The 14,680-nt window shown below is 47.2% G+C and overlaps 1 protein-coding gene across 1 annotated transcript; it reads right to left on the bottom strand.

The window, feature by feature from the left end:
• Nucleotides 1-3,033: 3,033 nt before the first annotated feature.
• MRPS23 (mitochondrial ribosomal protein S23) lies at nt 3,034-9,876 on the bottom strand. The gene is made up of 5 exons (XM_080922260.1): nt 9,736-9,876; nt 8,850-9,020; nt 4,484-4,561; nt 4,126-4,252; nt 3,034-3,738 (listed from the first exon to the last, which is right to left on the bottom strand). Exons 1-5 carry the CDS (start codon nt 9,777-9,779, stop codon nt 3,625-3,627), a joined length of 534 nt encoding a protein of 177 aa, XP_080778386.1. The 5' UTR covers nt 9,780-9,876; the 3' UTR covers nt 3,034-3,624.
• Between the last annotated feature and the right edge of the window lie 4,804 nt (nt 9,877-14,680).

The following is a 14,680-nucleotide window of genomic DNA, read 5'->3' as shown; positions in this document are numbered from 1 at the left end:
TCGGCCTCCTAAGTGATGAGATTACAGATATTCCCGAGGTGCAGGCATGTGTGTGTGATGTGAAGTGAGGACAGCTTGGGCGGGGGGGGGGGGGGGGGGGGGCGGGGTTTCGCAGGCACCGCCCACTTTCCTTTTGAGATGGCTCTCACTGGCCTAGAACTCACCAAGTAAGCTAGGTTGATTGGCCAGCAAGCTCCAGGGACATGCTTGTCCATTTCTGCCTCCCCAGCACTGAGATTACAAGTGTCTACTACCATACCCAGCTTTTTTTTTTTAAACCATGGATCGTGGAGCTTGAATTCAGGACTTATGTTTGCAAAGCAAGTCAATTACTGACATATCAGTAATCGCTTCAGGCTTAGATTCCTGTTGCCGCCTCGGAGTTAGGGTTCTTCTTCCTACCTTTAACTGAGAACACTTCCCTGGCCAGATACTACACCCTGGTTTGTGTCCTGCCACTGCCACCATTACCAACACTGCCACCACGGTTACCTCAGTCTTCTCCTAGCTTTGCATCTTACTCCTTTACTAGCAACTGTATCCATTTCTCAAGTACCTGGGCCCTATATATCCCTGCCACGTGGGCACTGGGCTATAACCTCCACCTAAGAATTAAAGTCCTCTTCCTTCCCCTAGGCTCTCTCTTCACACGACCAGTCTCCTGGTCACTCACAGTTGTGACTGGGATAGCTAGCTCCTCTTCCCTCCCTCCCAAGCCCTGGACAAGCAAGCCTTCTGTTGGCTGGATGCTGCTGTCACTGCATGGCTTCCTGCTCACTGTCCCGCCCGGCTGACTCATGTGTCTGCCAAGGCTATCTGATCCCACCCTGCCTGTTTCAGCATCTTTCTCATCACTCCTCAAAACAGCAAGCCCTACCCACAAAACCAGGAAGCTGTGTACCCACCATTTCAACTCACCTCACACCACCAACTGGAGTCTCTGCAACCTTTGCATTTATACTGTCGGCTGGTGGCTGTGATGGGCACAAGGTGACACCAGTACGAACAAGGGCATCCAGAAAGCTCCTCAGGCTTGTCTTCTGCACACCTGCTTGCATCAGCCCTCGGCAGGGCCTGCTCCTGAAAAGCCCTTCAGTGCTTCAGTGGCTACAAAGAGAAAATGCCTGTCCTTGTGTACTCTCAATAGGAAAGAAATGCTTGAAGCCGGAGGCCACAGGAAGTTTGGTGCTGGGCTCAGGCAGTAGACTTGACACAGGAACCACAGTGGAACCCCTGAGCGCAGTCCCTATGGGGTTCAGCAGGAACTTGACACTCAATCTGAGTCATAAATTTAGATACCAAGCTGAGCCACCATTTGAAATCTGAAACCATAAAAGGCTGAGGAGCAGTCCAGCGTAGTGAGAATTTTGGTTTCTTTAAAAACATAGAAATGTTATGAGAATATGTTATTTTAATCTCAGGTGTGGGATATGGGATGCTTCAGATTGTCCACAGCAGCTGTGATTTGCTTCATGCTCTGGCAGGGGCGTGGTTTTGACAGCTGCAGATAGTTTACATTTGGAATTCTGGGGACGTCTGAGAGTGTTATAAATGCAAGAGCCCCAGAAGGGTGGAGTGGCTGCTGCTCCCCCTGCCGCTGGTGGTTGAAGATCAATATTGCTCCAAGGAACACAAGCCCCTAGTCAGCAGGAAGTAGTTTACTGAGACTGACAGTCCTCTTTTGCCTCTAGCTTTTTCTCTCTCCTACCTTGTGTTGGTGTGTTGGAAGGGATAAGGATGGAGGATGGTAGAAATAGGAAGCCATAAAGTAGTCAAGATTTAGACACAGAACTTTCCTTGTTCCCTCATCAAGTGTTCTGAAATTAATCCTAGGAGGACCCCCACCCTTAGGAACCTCTACCATGGTCCTTGTGTGAGTGCACCTGACAAGTCGGCCTTAGGTGACATTCCTCAGGTGCCACCCACCTTGGTTTTTGTTTGTTTTGTTTGTGAGTCAGGTCTAGTTTGGCCTGAAGCTCAAAGGCTAAGCTGGGTGGCTAGCTGAACCCTGTCTCTGGCACTAGGGTTGCATGTGTGGCTAGCTTCCACTTCTCACTGGGATGCTGGGGACCATGACAGATCTGGCTCTGCCCCTCACCTGGGCACCACAATAGAGCTGACCCTTCTTGTGGGGTTGCATGTGGGCCAGCTGCAAGGGTGTGAGTGTAGGACAGCTGATCCTGGGGGTGGGTAGCTGTAGTGAGTCGGTGTGTCTCACAGTATACACTTTTGTCCACACTTCTTTGCTTGCAAATGTTTGTTGCAATGAGTCATTAGCCTGTGCTCTAGTAATTCATAGATGGAGTAGATGTTGGGGTGGGATACCTTAGAGCCCTGGATCTGGGCCTGGGTGGTAGCTGAGTTGGCCAGATTGCCATCTCTCCTGCATCCACACTACCCAGGGTGAGCTCTCCAGCACTGTCCCGACCAGCTCACCCACACCTAGGCCACCAGAGCCAGCTCCACTGTGCTGCCCAGGGAAGGTGCTGGGCCTGCTCTCCTGCCCTTGGGGCTGTCTTACCCACAACCCCTACAACCAGAGCCATTTCTCCCCAACACCTAACCTGATACTTGGGACCCAATAGGCGTCTAATGTCTTTGAATGGATGAGGTTTTGCTTCTCCACAGTGAGATCACCCCGTGGTGAGGACACAAAGCAGTAGCAATGCCGGAAGCAGTGGGCAACACTGCAGAGAAACACTTCAGTTAGAGGACTTACCTTCACCTACATTCACATGCATGAGGTGGACAGGCTGTAGACTCTGACCTTCAGTCCACAATGGAGAAAGGCCTGCACTCAGAACTGCACGGAGAAGCCATGGAGGCTTTAAGAAAAGGAGCGTCGAAAGCTGCTTTTGGCTACTGGGTGAAGGAAGCTACCCACTGATAGGAGATATCTCGTTTAGTTAGTATAGCACAACATAATAAAGCTACCAAGGGGCAGGATGCTTGTGGGGCAGTCCATCTGGATCAGCTGCCCCTACCCCTGCCATCATGGAAATCCAGTGACTAAGAGAAACATCAGTCTTTAGCTAGGCGTGATCATTTATTCATTCACCAAACATTTTCTAGGCAGTCTATGAGCTGTGAGCTCATGCTAATCATCTCCAACACGCTTAACCCAACCCATGACATTCAAGTATTGGATTTGGTCTTTGTCCACATCAAACAGGCCTTCAGTCTTGCTGCAGCAGGAGCTGGCTGTGCCTCTGCTGTGCCTGTCAAGTTGTAGTCAATAGCTCTACAGCAAGAAGTACAAACATCACCCGCAGATACTTGGCCGAGGGACCACACCGTGTGGCCAAGTAGGATTCCGAGGGATCCAGACAGAAAGAGTTCGGATGCGGTGGCCCACAGCCAGCACAAGGCACCTTTAAAGGTTTCCTGGTGTTATTTACAGTTTCAAAGTAAATTTACTTTGTAAGCATTGGATAAAACCCTTTATTTAACCATGTCTTGAAATAAAAGTTCACCAAACTGGTGCTTTCAAACCACAGTACTGAGATTTATAACGACCCAGGAACAGGAACTAAGAGAAGGCACACAAGCCTGAGAGATGGAGGCCAGCAGAGTCCAAACAGCTTAGGCCAGCGGCGGTGAGCATGCTCAGTGCACCGAAGGGCCTCAGGGGGACGAGGGGGCTGCCTCTGGCTCCTGCTTCACCTGCACACGCTGCTTCTGGCCATCTTCTTCCTGAGGCTCATTTCCTTCTGATGAAGCTTGGAGTCTCACATTGACCTGTTAGGGTTTGCAGAGAATGTGACTAACATCACCGCGCTTACAAGATTCGGAACAAGCATGTATCTCAGATGCTGCCAGTGTTCCAGTGACCAGGCACACAAAGATCCATAGAACTACATCCTCTAGAGCCTAACAGCAACTCAATTGTTCCAAGCGGTGGCCGCAGAATCCAATATATTCAATACAACAGTATTTGACCTAGAGTTTAAGGCATGTGCCAAGGACTGAGGAAGCAAACTACCCCTTTTATGGACAGAGAGGCAACACCAAAAGTGTGTGTGTGTGTGTGTGTGTGTGTGTGTATGCATGCGTGCACGCACGCTCCCACATGCTTCTGCTGAGCCACCCCCAGCCCAACAACAGCTTTGACAATCAGGTACTCACAGTCCTTGCTTCTCGTACTCGTCTTAAAATGACACCTTCTGCCAACAAAGCCTTCCCCGTTTCTACGAACAACTTCTCTTCATCTGTTTCTCCAAGATTCTGCAGCTCTATGTACTTCTCCACAAACCTAGGATTCCAAGCAGCCCATACTAGGCCTGTGTTGGGGCTATAGAGACATCTGCTACACAGTACCAAGTAGGGCCCAGAGAGACCTGCCTAGAGACACCCCCCCCCCCCCGGCCAAAAGAGCATCCCTCCTCAAGAAGTTCCCTCCTGAGAGGGAACTCTACACAACTCCTCAAAATGACATCTGAACCCTCGGGAGGGCTTGATTTACCCAGGCCTGGGAAATGCTTACCGCTGACAGGTAGATTTGAAGTTTGGGTTGAACAGATCAAAAGCTTTGTGACCAGATCCATAGGTTGAAAAGAATTTCCTAGAAAATACAGAAACATGAATCTCCAATTACAGGCCATGGAGAGTGGGGCAGAAAGAATACAGTATAACTGCTAAGGCCCCAAGAAGTTACAGAGCCCAAGCCAAAAAACAATGCATACATTGAGTGGACAAAGAAATCTCAGGGAGAGCTAACACTCCCTCATTCCTCTGCCCCACCAACCTCTCAGTTCCAGTCTCAGAGAACACTAACCAGATTCATGTGTCATCCACCAACAGATAACACTATAGATGTATCAGTGTGTGTGTGTGTGTGTGTGTAACATGTGCACTGCATGTTTAGGTGTATGTGGAGGCCAGAGTAGAACATCCAGCGTCTTCCTCTACAGCTCTCCCCTTTAGTGCTGAGACCATGTCTCTCGCTGGCCTGGAGCTCAGCACTTTGGCGCAAGCACTCGAGATCTGCTTCCCCTCTGTTCCCAACACGGTCAGAGGCTCCTGTAGGTGTGCCCCGCTTTCCTACGGGCACTGGAGATTCACACTCAGGTCTTCACACTTCCACAGCAAGTGCTCTTAAACTGTCTCAAGTCTCCAGTCACATTCTTTAACCCAAAGAGGGGGTGCCCCTCCCTTTCTTTTAATTTGGGGAAGAATCTGCATTATCAAAAAATTAATCTTTGTTGGATCTTTGCAGTGGCCTAGGTAGAAACACTTGCCATCAAACCTAACAGCCTGAGTTTGATCCCTAGAATTCACATGGTGGAAGACGAGGACCCTGCTAAGTTGTCCTCTGACTCCTATATGCACGCACTCATGCATGTACATACATGCACATCCCCATTTTAATAAAATGTAATAAAAAAATCTAGGGAGTAGATTTTCACCTATCATGTGGATTGTAGGGCTTGAACTCAGGTCCTCAGGCTTGGCAGCAAGAGCCTTTTACCCCCATCTTGCTGGCCCTTCAAAACCATTCTGATCATCTCCCATAGAGGCCCAGCACCATTTAATACTCACAGCCCTCACTTGTGTTTTTAGAAAAAATTATCTCTCATGACCGCAGACACTGCTTCTAGTCCTTGGCCATCAAGACTACTGCAAGAACACCTGTGCTTACTAGTGTGGTACACAAGTAAGACCATGGAATAAATCCACAAAATATCATATTATGAGATCAAAGTAGGTACTTATTTATCTGAAAAACAAAACACACACAAACACACACACACACAACAACAACAACAACAACTTTCCAAATTGCCCAAGTGCTCCTTAAAGCAACTGCACCAAATTTATACTCAAGTAAATTTTATAATATACAAGTGCCTATTTTCCTGTTTTATGACCCTTGCTAAATTGATAAACTAAAAATTACAACTAATTATGGTTTTAGCACCACCACCAACCTACCCCTCCCCCCCCCCAAAAAAAAAAGAGAGAAAAAAAGCCATTAGACATCTTTTTAAGTTTGAGAGCAAACTGGATTCCTCTTCTCTAAACCATTCATGATCTCTGCCCATTGTCCCTGTGGTGGTTGCTTTGGAGTAAAGATTCCTATGGGCAAACCCCAGGGTATAAGTGTTGCTCTGGCAACTCATCAGAGGTCAGCTCTTAAGAGAAAACACATGGGGGCCTTAGGGAAGGACAGAAGGCATGCTTCCCTCTGCTCTCTCTCAAGGAAGGACATAGCAAGAAGACGGCTCTCTCAGAAGTGTGACATAGCTCCAGGTTCAAAGCCAGCTTGAGCTACAGAGCAAGTTCTACCCAGGAGTCATAACGAGTCTCAAAACAAAAGAAAACCACCAAAAAGGTCTGAGGTGGTTGAGTGCTTGCCTGGTATGTGTGCAAGCCTTAGTTCGACAGCTGGCTCAGCAAAGCACAAAGAAGCACTGTGTAAGTGACCACGTACATGTGTCAACCCCAAGCAGAAATGTTTGGAAGTTAGCAAAGCAGACTGTGTTACAGAGAGCCGTGTGGTAGCTCATGTCTGTAACCCCCACACTATGGAGACTAAAGTAAAGCTGAACAAAACTGAGATCACCTTGGCCTCACTGAAGTAAAACCCTGTCTCAAAAAACAAAACACCAAAGAACTAGTTCAATCTTGACTCTCTGGCCGCCCTCCTCCGTGTCTTCAGCTAGCCCGGTGGATTCGTCCAGTCATTAAGCCACTAAGGTTTTCATCAACAGAGGGTTATGAACAACTCAGACCATCAACTGGGCAGACACTGAGATTATGGCAGAGTGGAACAGCACCTGGTCCATGGCAGGTTTGGGTTCTGCTTGTTTTAGGGTAGGGTGTCAGAGAGACAGAATTAGAGACCGAAGAACCCAAGGCCTCACACGTGCTAGGGAAGCCATGGACTTCAGGTCCACTTGTGTTTCTTTTAAATAGTAAAGAAAAATTCGGATGTCACATGATAGCTCACACATGAAAGCACCTGGCAGGTGAAGTAGCTGGACCATGAGTTTGAGGACAACCTGGGTTACATAGCAACCAAGGGCTGTATGTCTTTTAATATGTGTGTGTGTGTGTGTGTGTGTATATATATATGTGTATGTGTGTATGTATATATGTGTGTGTATATATATGTGTGTATGAATGTATATATTTAAAAAAAGAAGTCCATTTTCCAACATTATTTAGAAAGAGTGGGAAGCAAATTAAATAACATATTTTTACTTGTGTCAACAACACCTGATAGTACTTGTAAAAGGAAAAATAAAACTCTCCCACAAGTTGTTCTCTAATCCCACATGCATGCCCTCAGACATGTGCACAAGTGCACACATATACACATGCAAAGTAAACAAATGTGGTGATTTATACCCAGATGTGAAAACCCAGAAGTCAGGCAGAAAGACTAGAAGTTAAAGATTATCCTGGGTCAAAAATATAAAAATAAGATGGCTGAATTTACTGAAAAAAGACCTTCCCAAACACTCTAAGAATACAGGCAATTAGGCCAAGAAAAAGAAAAGTTGGTAGATGGGAATATATATCTTAGTGCCCAACACACATAGAGCAGTGTTTGACAGAAAGCCCAAGAGAAAACTTGTAAACTGAAATAAACAACTTCTATACGCTAAGAAAAGCACTAACTATGGGAACGGAGAGCTGGCTCAAGAGTTAAGCACAGTTACTTCTCTTCCAAAGGACCTACAACAGTTCCCAGAACCCAGGGCAGGAGCTTCACAACTGCCTCTAACTCCAGTTTCAAGGTATCTGACACCCTCCAGCAGTGAACACTCACAATATACAGATAAGTGTACAGACAAAACTCTCATACACATAAAATAAAAATAACTCTTTATTTAAAGGAAACTGCAAGACCTCTGGCCTCCAGAGGGCGCCTGCACTCACAAGCACTCACAAAGACAGGTTATTAAAAAAATCTTAAAAATAGCAAAATGCTTTTAGGCAGCACCTTCTTCCCCTTTCCAACTATGATATACTAGTATTTTGTCTTATGATGTTAAACAAGATTACAGGGACAATGTTTTCAAAGTGACAGTTAAGTCCCAGGGGCTGCCTTCAAACCACTACCTCAGAAGAGGGCAGTGAGCATGCTCTGCTTTCTTCTTCATACTTTCCCTTTGTCCCTCAGTTTTCTATAATAAATGTGTCTTAATATGCAAGGCATGGTGATACAAGCCTATAACACCCACTCTAGAGGCAGAGGCAGGAAGATCAACACCTTGTCTCAAGAGGGGCCAAAAAAAAAAAAAAAAGGAAGAAATTGATGCTAACGAATAAAATATGCAAGCACTTTCCTTCAAATTTCTAGTCATGGTTATTATAAGCGCTTTAAACTTCTAAGCCTCCTCTCCATTGTGGCTTCAATAATTGTTAGACGTTAAGTCCATAGACTATATTCCTCCCACTTCTACTTCCTAAGAAGCTAATGTCATAGCGCCAGCTTAAGTGTGCAGTCAGTTCTTGAACAGCCGTAGGTGGTTAACCTCCTTGAACCTGATAGTTCTCTTGAATAAAACAGAGGCAAGGATACCTGCCTTCGCAGACATGGTTAGAGTAATAAAGTCTATGAGCTGATGTTTGATAACAAGTACCTCATACAAAACAGACACCAGTAAAAAGACATGTCATTTGCAATGTTGTCAGTTTGGGGCCTCCATACTCCTCGTCTTAGAACCTCTTTCATCTCACCATGGAGGGGAGGAGGGCAGTGGGGGATTAAGATGTCACGACTTTACTTGCTATACAAGACCAACTCCACAGAGAAAGCCCCCAATTCAGCTTGTTAGCTGACTTCTACATAAGCCTTCCTTTCTGTTGTGCCCTGCTCACTACAGGGGATGGACACTTACGCTCGAATCTGATCCTCCTGGTAAAAGATGTCCCGGATGGCAGCTTTGGCTTTGCCATATCGCAAACGAGGCCTTTGGAAGACGGGCTCTCTCAAAGGCGGAAAAGCCTCATATATGTCATACCACAATGGCTTCTCCTTCAACACCCCAGCCCGCATCAGATCCCTCGTCCTTAGAGAGGAAACAGAACCAAGGTCAGTCGGTTACAACAGGGTTGTAAAGTCTCTGAATCAACTTAACGAAGGAAAGAGCGGATTGGTAGAGGTGCCCTGAAAGGGACCTCCCACCTAGAGGAAGCATGGCCAAAACCCACAGCAACCTAGTGTTAACCAGTGTTAAGTCCTGTTGATTAGCTCTCATGTAACCTAGGCTAGCCTTAAACTCACAATGTAGCTGAGGATGACCCTGAATTTAGTGCCTCCCTGCATTTTTCCCACTGCTAGGATTACAGCGTGTCCACGCAAGCTTTTGTTTTGACTAAAGTCCGCCAGTAGCCTCAGTGGCCTGAACCTCGTTACGATGCCAGGTTGTCCCTGGTCTTACGGCAATCCTCTTGCCTCGCCTCCTACGCGCGTGAGCCACGACACTCAGCTTTAAGCCACTCGATCTTCTTGCTCCGGTCTCAATCCCCAGCCCAGCCACCGTTCCATAGTGGAAAAGCAAAGTCTGCCAGTCAGACCCTTCAGCCTCTTTATTGTAGAGGGTCTCCACCGAAATGGGTGGCGAACACAACCTAACAGAATAGATATCCAAAGGGACTTAGACACACAGATTCCGTGCCAGGGCATCACCCGGCTCGGACACCCACAACCACGTCCTGTCAGGCTACGCCGGGAGGGTCGTGACCCGCTGGGAATTCTGCCCTCGCCCGATTCGTAGCACGCACCGGGAGAACACGCTCCCCACCGTTTCCAGCCGGCTCCCCGCCATGGCCACTTAGACTAGAAAGTCGCTGGTTCCCGGAAGCGGAAACAGCAGCAAGCAAGCGAAGGGGGAAACAAGCTGCTGGCCGAGCCGAGGATTACAGTCCCGCCTTGACGTCATCGGAGGGCGGAATCAGGCAGAAGCAAACGATGGGCTGAGCGGGGGCGCTCTGGAACTCCGCGCGGGAGGTTCAGACACGAGCAATCAATTCCCGATCCGAAAGAGCGGGAGTGCGCCAAAGCTGCGCAAGAGTAGTAAACGGCCGGTCCAGGGAAAGGGTTGAGTGTGGCGCCTGCTTTCTTCTTTCTGATTTTATAAAGCTTCCTCCTCTCCGGCTGGTCTGTCAGAGTGAAGGGAATACAATGTGGGGCTCGCGGGGATGAGGCATATCCTACAGTCAGGAGCAGCCAATCTGACATTTGAGGCCACCAGCCTCGACTGGACCTAATCTCAGCCCCTCATACTACTCAGAAAGAAACTGAGACCCAATGGGGCGAAGTCACTTTTCCAAGTGACATGAGCCTCCAGGCCTCCTCCTTGCACCTTAAGTGGGGCTCGCTGGGACAGTCTGTTTTCACACTCAGTGGAAAGCTCCCTGCAAGTCGCGGTTCCTCAGCCCGCCTGCTAGCGCTGGCGCTTTAAGAAGCGAAAGCGGTCAGAACTAACGCGGTCGGAGAAAGAAACTAAAAAATCTGGGGAAACGTAGTCTGTCACTGTTCAACTGTTCAAAGTATGGGTTTGGAGGAATATCCGTTCTTCCAAGAAGAAGCACCCCGTAGAAATTTAATTAGGGTGTTTGTGCAAGGATAATCATTGTTGATTGTAGTGACAAGATTACAAAAAAAAAAAAAAAAAAATAAAATAACAACAAACATCTGCTGGAGAGAGGGCTCCAGATCCCAGGGATTTGATGTCATCTTCTGACCTCTGCAGGCACAGACTTACATGCACGCAAAATATTGATACACGTAAAATTAATTAAAATTCATCATATGATCGGACGGTGGTGGCTCATACCTTTAATCTCAGAACTCAGGAGGCAGAAGCAGGTATCTCTCAGTTTGAGGCCAGTCTGGTGTACAGATCAGGTTCCAGGACAGCCAGGGCTACACAGAGAAATGCTGTCCAGGGGAAATAAAAACAGAACAGCAACAAGAAAATATTTCATCAAATGAAAAGTAGTATAGGACATGGTAGCACACACCTTTAATCCCAGCACTAGAGATACAGAGGCAGGCAGATATTCGGAATATCTGTAGTTAGAGGCCAGCCTGACCACATGGTGAGTTCCAGAAAAGCCAAGACTATGTAGAGAGAGACCTATCTCAAACCAGTGGCTGAAAATTAGGGTTTGTGCATTCTATGAAACCCTGTGCGCCTAGTAAAATTAACAAGCTAGGACCCGCTGTATTTACCTATCCAGATTAATGCCCATGGCTTGTGGTTAAATCAAACACTGCAGAAATACTTGAGTGGGAACCCAGTCTGTAAGGGGAAAAGGGAAAACATTCACAGGTACCATCATTTGTAGGAGGATAACCTCTGGGACTGTGAACTTCAATTATCCCCAGGACAGAAATGCATGGGTGAATTCAGAGGTGTGCTTTCTCCCCGGCCTCCTCTTTATTCTAGACTCAGAATTGCCTTGTAGAGAGTTTGTATTCATATGTAAACTCTATGCCGCCGAGGAAGTTTTGAATCACACTCCAGGTCTCCAAGGAGCCCATTATCTTTCTCCAACCTTAGGAAAAAGCGTGAAGTCACATCAAGCAAGCATGAAGTTATGTCAAAAATCCTCCTACTCTAAAGGAGGTCCCAGAAAGGAAGGCAGCGAAAGTTTTCAGAGCAGTTGCCACTTGTGTTATCTCACAGATAACTGCCCACCCACAGGGTAGCTATTATCATCTTCATTATGGATGAGAAAGCAAAGCCGCAGGAACTTAAGTACCTCTGTCTGACATGCAACTGATTGAACTTTCCAGCATCCCACAGTGCCAACTTAACTAGCCTAAACCAGAAGACTGGGGAGAGGGAAGGCTTTAACAAAACTGGCCTTATCCGCAGAAGATGATCCGAGGCCTGGCCTGAGAGGTGGGCATCTCTATTACCTCAAGACAAAGTCTGGAGAGGTGGCAAAGCAGTTAAGTGCATATATTGCTCTTTGGGAGAACCTGAGTTGAGTTCCTAGCATGACTAGAGCCTCCAGCTCCAGGGAGATCTGATGCCTCTGGAGTGGATGGCCACCAACAGTACTTGTAACCCACACATGGGAGGGGAGTAAAATGAAATAATTCATCCAGGTGGTGGTGGCACACACCTTTGATTCCAGCACTTGAGAGGCAGAGGCAGGTGGATCTTGAGTTTGAGGCCAGCCTGGTCTACAGAACGAGTTCCCAATAGCCAGAGAGATACACAGAAAAACCCTGTCTCAGAAAAAGAAAAAAAGTGTGTGTGTGTGTGTGTGTGACTGGAGAGATGGCTTAATGGTTAAGAGCACTGACTGCTCTTCCAGAGGTCCTGAGTTCAATTCCCAGCAACCACATGGTGGCTCACAACCATCTGTAATGAGATCTGATGCCCTCTTCTCATGTGTCTGAAGACAGCAACAGTGTATTCATATACATAAAATAAATGTTTAAGAAAAAAAGTGTATGTGTGTATGTGCGTGCGCATGCATGTATATTTTTTAAAAAACCAGAGGCATTTCTTCAAATCCACTACCTACAAACCAGAACCATGTGTGTAATATAAAGACAAAAAAGAAAAGAGACTGACCCCTAGGTCAACTGTGAAGGCTCAAGGTGGAAGTTCCTGAGATCTAGGGTAGTCAGCTCTGGGAAGTAAACACTCCTGGCTAAATATAACCTTCCCAGCCCTCAACAACTTTCTAATTCTGTCTGTGTCTGAGCTATCTGTAGGCTTTGCCTAGAGCCCTTCTCCCTCCAAGGCCTGCCCCTGGAAGCTAACCCAGCCTATGATGGGAAAGAACTGGAAAGGCTTATTTCAAGTTCATGGAGGAAAGTCAAATGAAACTTCTCAGTTCAGAAGAAATTGCAAATGTGTGTGTGTGTGTTTGGGGTGTCTCTCTAAATTATCTTGGAGTGGTCCATCTTGAGCCTTTGAAATTTACCTACCACGTTTAATCCTTTCTGTAACAGGAAGAAAAGACTGTTGGTGGGCAGAGAGGAGGACCTGGGGATGTGGGGACTTGGCTGATCAGAAGTCCACACTCAAGACATATTCACTCATTACACAAGATGAAGTTGCCGGGTAGCTGGGAACAGAAAGAACAGAGAGTTGAGGCTCTCTGTCTTCTAGATGAGGCTGAAAGGGATGGGCTAGGGTACACAGTAAGTGCTGGCCAGCAACTGTCCCATGGTGGTTATAGTGTCACTGTTGTGAGGTCATCTGGGAGTGCAGCTGATGGCACTCCACAGGTGGCCTTATGAGAGATGGGGGTGAACCTAGCACATCCCTTGCAAGTACTCTGCTGCTAAGTCCTACCTACCCCTGCCCTCTTCTCACGTTTTACTCAGACAAGAGCTCACTAAGTTGTCCAGGCTGGCCTTGAACTTGTAATCCTTCTAGTTTAGCCTCTGGATTACAGTCCTGAGCAAAACCTGGAATTGTTTTGTTCCCCTCTCCCCAAAAGGTTATCTATTTTTGTCCACTTAACCCTTAAACACAAGCTCTCGCCTGACTCTACAAGAGCAGTATGTGTTCTAATGAACCATCTCTTCAGCCCCTGGCTTGAATTATTGCTGCTGCTGCTGTTTTGTTTATAGACAGTCTCCCTAAGTAGCCTGGCTGACCTAGAACTACAGAAATCTACCTGCATCTGCCTCCCACGTGCTGGTATTAAAGGCATGTGCCACTGTGCCGATTGCCATGGTGGTTTATTGAGATAGACTGAGTCTAGAAATGCAGTTCCACTGGTAGAGTGCTTGTGTAGTTTGCACGAAGCACGGCATCAAATAGATCAGGACATGATGATACGAAACAGTCATCCCAGGTCTCCAGAGGGAGAAGCAAGAGAATCAGAAGCTGAAGGTCATCCTCAAGGACAAAGCGACTTTGAGGCCAAATTAGGCTAAGTCCCTGTCTTGGGGCTGGGAGGGGACAATCTCACTACACAGCCTTATGTACAGAGTGGCTTTAAACTCAGGCTACCCCCAAACATTCTGAAATTCTCTGGCCTCTGACTCCATTCATGGTGATATTCTAAGCACACACCATCACATTGGTTGGGGCTGGGTATTTCTGTAGTGTGGTTCTTCACCTTGTAGATGTTGGTCACCTCCCTTACATGGCCTTTTCTCTGTGAGCAAAGACATGTGTGTTTTAATCTCATATGAGGACACCAGTCACATTGGATTAAGGTCTATGATTATCTACTCAGCTCAACCCAACTGCTGCGTTAAAGACTGTGTCCAAATGTAGTCATAGTCTCAGGAACCTAGGGTTAGAACTTCACTATATGAACTGAAGGAGAGGCAGTTCAGCCCATTGGTTAGAAAGAGCTGAACACTCCCGTTTGCCAGCTCTTACTCTTCACCTTACCCTGCACTGCAGGAGCCTGGCTTCTCTATGTGGGCTGCATCCACCCGCCCCTCACTCTCGGCTTCCAGCTAGATTCTCGTTGAAGACACTGGCAGGGAGTAGAAGGAGGTGAGCTTTGTCCCGTCTCCTGCTCCATCCCTGCACACTCTGAGAACATAAGGTCTCACAGCCTACCCTGAGTCACTCCGCACAGCTATCCCTCAGACCAGGCTCAGCTAATAGGGCATCCCGTCTACATACCCATCCCACATGGCTTCCATATATTCTGCCAACATCTTTGTAAATAGCACCCCTGTTTAAGTAGTGCATGGGAATTTGTCAAAGAGAACACTGAAAATGCCAGCCTC

The sequence above is a fragment of the Micromys minutus genome, assembly GCF_963924665.1.
Source record: "Micromys minutus genome assembly, chromosome: 10".
In the NCBI taxonomy this organism is placed as follows: domain Eukaryota; kingdom Metazoa; phylum Chordata; class Mammalia; order Rodentia; family Muridae; genus Micromys; species Micromys minutus.
This window is presented reverse-complemented; position numbering and strand designations above follow the sequence as displayed.